This window comes from Lactuca sativa, chromosome 9 (genome assembly GCF_002870075.4).
Source record: "Lactuca sativa cultivar Salinas chromosome 9, Lsat_Salinas_v11, whole genome shotgun sequence".
Classification (NCBI taxonomy): Eukaryota; Viridiplantae; Streptophyta; class Magnoliopsida; order Asterales; family Asteraceae; genus Lactuca; species Lactuca sativa.
Window position 1 is genome coordinate 218,305,814 of NC_056631.2, and position 2,708 is coordinate 218,308,521.

Consider the following 2,708-nt stretch of genomic DNA (forward strand, 5'->3'; position numbering starts at 1 on the left):
CATTTTTTTTATTACAGGGTTAAATGTGTCTTTTTAGTTACTAGATGAATAATGAGCTCATAAGTCCAATTCAATTAAATAGTTGTGTTTGGTTTATTTAGATCCATCATTTGGGCATTCTATATGCTTTATTTCACATATGAATATCTTGAAAGTAGCTAATAAATAGGTTTGATGCTTGGAGATTCTCACACACAGTAACTGTTGCTTTTACACTATGTACTTGTATGTTTTTGAGGCTCTCTATACTTAATCTCTTATGATCACTTGTTAGCCCTTTTTGGTGCTATTCACAGACGTAACTATGATGATATCAAAGAATATGAGCAAACTCTTACTAAACAGATCATGAATGATCATACTTTCTTTGTTAATGTTTACTTGATACGGTTATAGTTTTTCTTTTTATTGTAATAAATTTTCTTTACTTTTTATATGATTTATTTTGAAAGTTGGATTCGGCCCCCTAGTTCAAATGTCTGTGTTCCGCCCATGTATGTGGAGTTCCATACTTGTGCTTCAATCCTTGTAATGGGCCTTTCAAACTTATTTTTTGATGGACTTCAGTTTGCTGACTCTTTTCTAGTGTATGCGCGGTATCACTTCCCCATGGTTGAGTTGACAATACCCTTATAGCACTTAATACCCCCATTGTTGCCATATAAATAAATAAATAAATAAATAAATAAATAAACTGATGACAGCTTCTTGTTACACCCATTATCACCATTTAATTTTCATACATCGCTACAAAAAATATGGATGAATTTAAATGTATTAGAAGAAATTCTTCTTCGCCAAACAAATGCTCATTATGTGTGATTGTAGAGTCATAATTGCTATTTTTCCATAACTAGTTCATATGGCTAACTTCAAAACAAAGAAAAAAATATTTTCATTATATACAATTCCATACAACTTGTTTTTAACTATATTTAAGTGTAGCAAAATTTATCATTATTTACCAGATAATCAATTATCTAGTATTGTGAAAGAACACCTACAAACTTAATTCTTATTTGGTGTAATGGTTGACCAAAGAAAACATGGGTTTTGATGTCCTGATCATCTGAAGCCTCGTTTGAACAATGTAAAGTGCGACTTATGTTGTGTTGATGCAGCTGGACTATGAAGATGTTTCCTATTATTTAATTTTCTTACATATATAAGAAGAAATACGGCGAGTCAAAATATGTACAGTCCGTTATGTCTACAAGATTGTAGAGCGATCAACCATGCAATGAAGAAAACAAAAACGAAATTCAAGGGGGACATATTAGCAAACAGCCAAACTGAAAATATCCCATTAGAAGTGTTTGAGAGTACATGATCAAGACACCTAGTGCACAAGGGTGCTTATTGTAATTATATTTAGGAAACAAGATACGATCTTAAAACATAAAGCAATAATACGAGTTGAACATCAAAACAAGATAACACAACAATTTCACAAACACATCTCTCAGGCTTCTTTATTTTGACAAGGTTATGTATGCAGGCTGCAAATACATGATATTTGTCCGCGTTACTAATAGGGATGAAGAATGACACTGAAAGAGTCGAGGTAATCCCCGTAGTTTCCGCTGAATCCACCAAAGCTACCCTTAGCGACTGGCAGCGAGAAACTAGTCCCCTGGGTTGTGCCATATGGCCCATACTTCTTTTTGTTGGTTAGGAAAGACAATGACGTAATCACAGTGTAGCCGGCATATACTCCCACAGTTCCGCTAATCCCGATGAGGTTCTCATCATCAGCAAATGTAAACTGAAGATATACCCAAATAGATGATAAATGATGTATGATAAAACTAGAATATAAGTGCAGTACATGTTTAGGTAACAGATGTAATGAAAGCCCACTATACCGTATGAGGTGAACCACCATCACCACCATATGTTTCAGAATGGTGTTTGACATTATCACGATCCTTGTAAGTGAACCTGATTGAATCTACACACCCTGAGGCACTGATACGGATCTCGCAAATCCTGCCCTCAGGGATGAATGTCCAGGGATTAACTCCACCCTTACCTCCCCACGGTCCAACCTGTACGCCATTGCCTGCCTGCATATAGGGGTGAAATAAAATATATAACTAAGAAGTGGACATATCTTAGCAATCAACAGATGAAATACACCAGGTTAACCATAAACCCAGCATTTCCAAATATATATGGTGAAAGAGTATACCATGTTTGATCTGAATGTATTCTCAAAGGAAAAGATGAAACTCGTGGAAAGTAATAAGTTATACATTTAGCCCCATTAAGAGAAGGACTATTTATAGACCTGATCAGGTAGGGTTTTTAAAGTATAATGGATTCAGATAAGATGTCCGGTCTTCCTGTAATGAAAACATAAAAGTTTATATTGATTTACTATGATTGGGTAAATGTAATTCTTTAGTAAAAGATGTCGGTAGAATATGTTAGGGTGTAGTAACTTAAGGATGAATAGTAGTTTCACATGTGTCAATGTACGGTATCAATTTTTAGAGCACATGCTTGTTAGGTAGTAATTCAATAAGATGACAATAGATGCTTCTGTCATCAGTTTTCAAAGGCTTCCATCACAGACATTTATTCTAACAACCAAGCTTTTGAACACAAGTTTGGAGGTTTTTGAGCACATGTGGGTGATCTTTCTATTTCAATTTTGTACCAATCGTTTTTTCTGCATTTCTAGTTTGAGCAGCAAATTGTGTCCC

General features: G+C 34.7%; 1 protein-coding gene across 1 annotated transcript; it reads right to left on the reverse strand.

Moving 5' to 3' along the window:
* Positions 1-1,274: 1,274 nt before the first annotated feature.
* LOC128128819 (protein GOS9-like) lies at positions 1,275-2,338 on the reverse strand. Its single transcript, XM_052767599.1, has 3 exons — positions 2,192-2,338; positions 1,866-2,066; positions 1,275-1,765 (listed from the first exon to the last, which is right to left on the reverse strand). The coding sequence occupies exons 1-3, from the start codon at positions 2,255-2,257 to the stop codon at positions 1,529-1,531; spliced, it is 504 nt and encodes a 167-aa protein (XP_052623559.1). The 5' UTR covers positions 2,258-2,338; the 3' UTR covers positions 1,275-1,528.
* Between the last annotated feature and the right edge of the window lie 370 nt (positions 2,339-2,708).

Coding starts and splice junctions, on each gene's coding strand:
- LOC128128819 (XM_052767599.1), bottom strand. CDS start 2,257: ATGTATAACTTATTACTTTCCACGAGTTTCATCTTTTCCTTTGAGAAT. Junction 2,067..2,191: donor ATACATTCAGATCAAACATG/GTATACTCTTTC, acceptor CCCTATATGCAG/GCAGGCAATGGCGTACAGGT. Junction 1,766..1,865: donor ATGGTGGTTCACCTCATACG/GTATAGTGGGCT, acceptor GTATATCTTCAG/TTTACATTTGCTGATGATGA.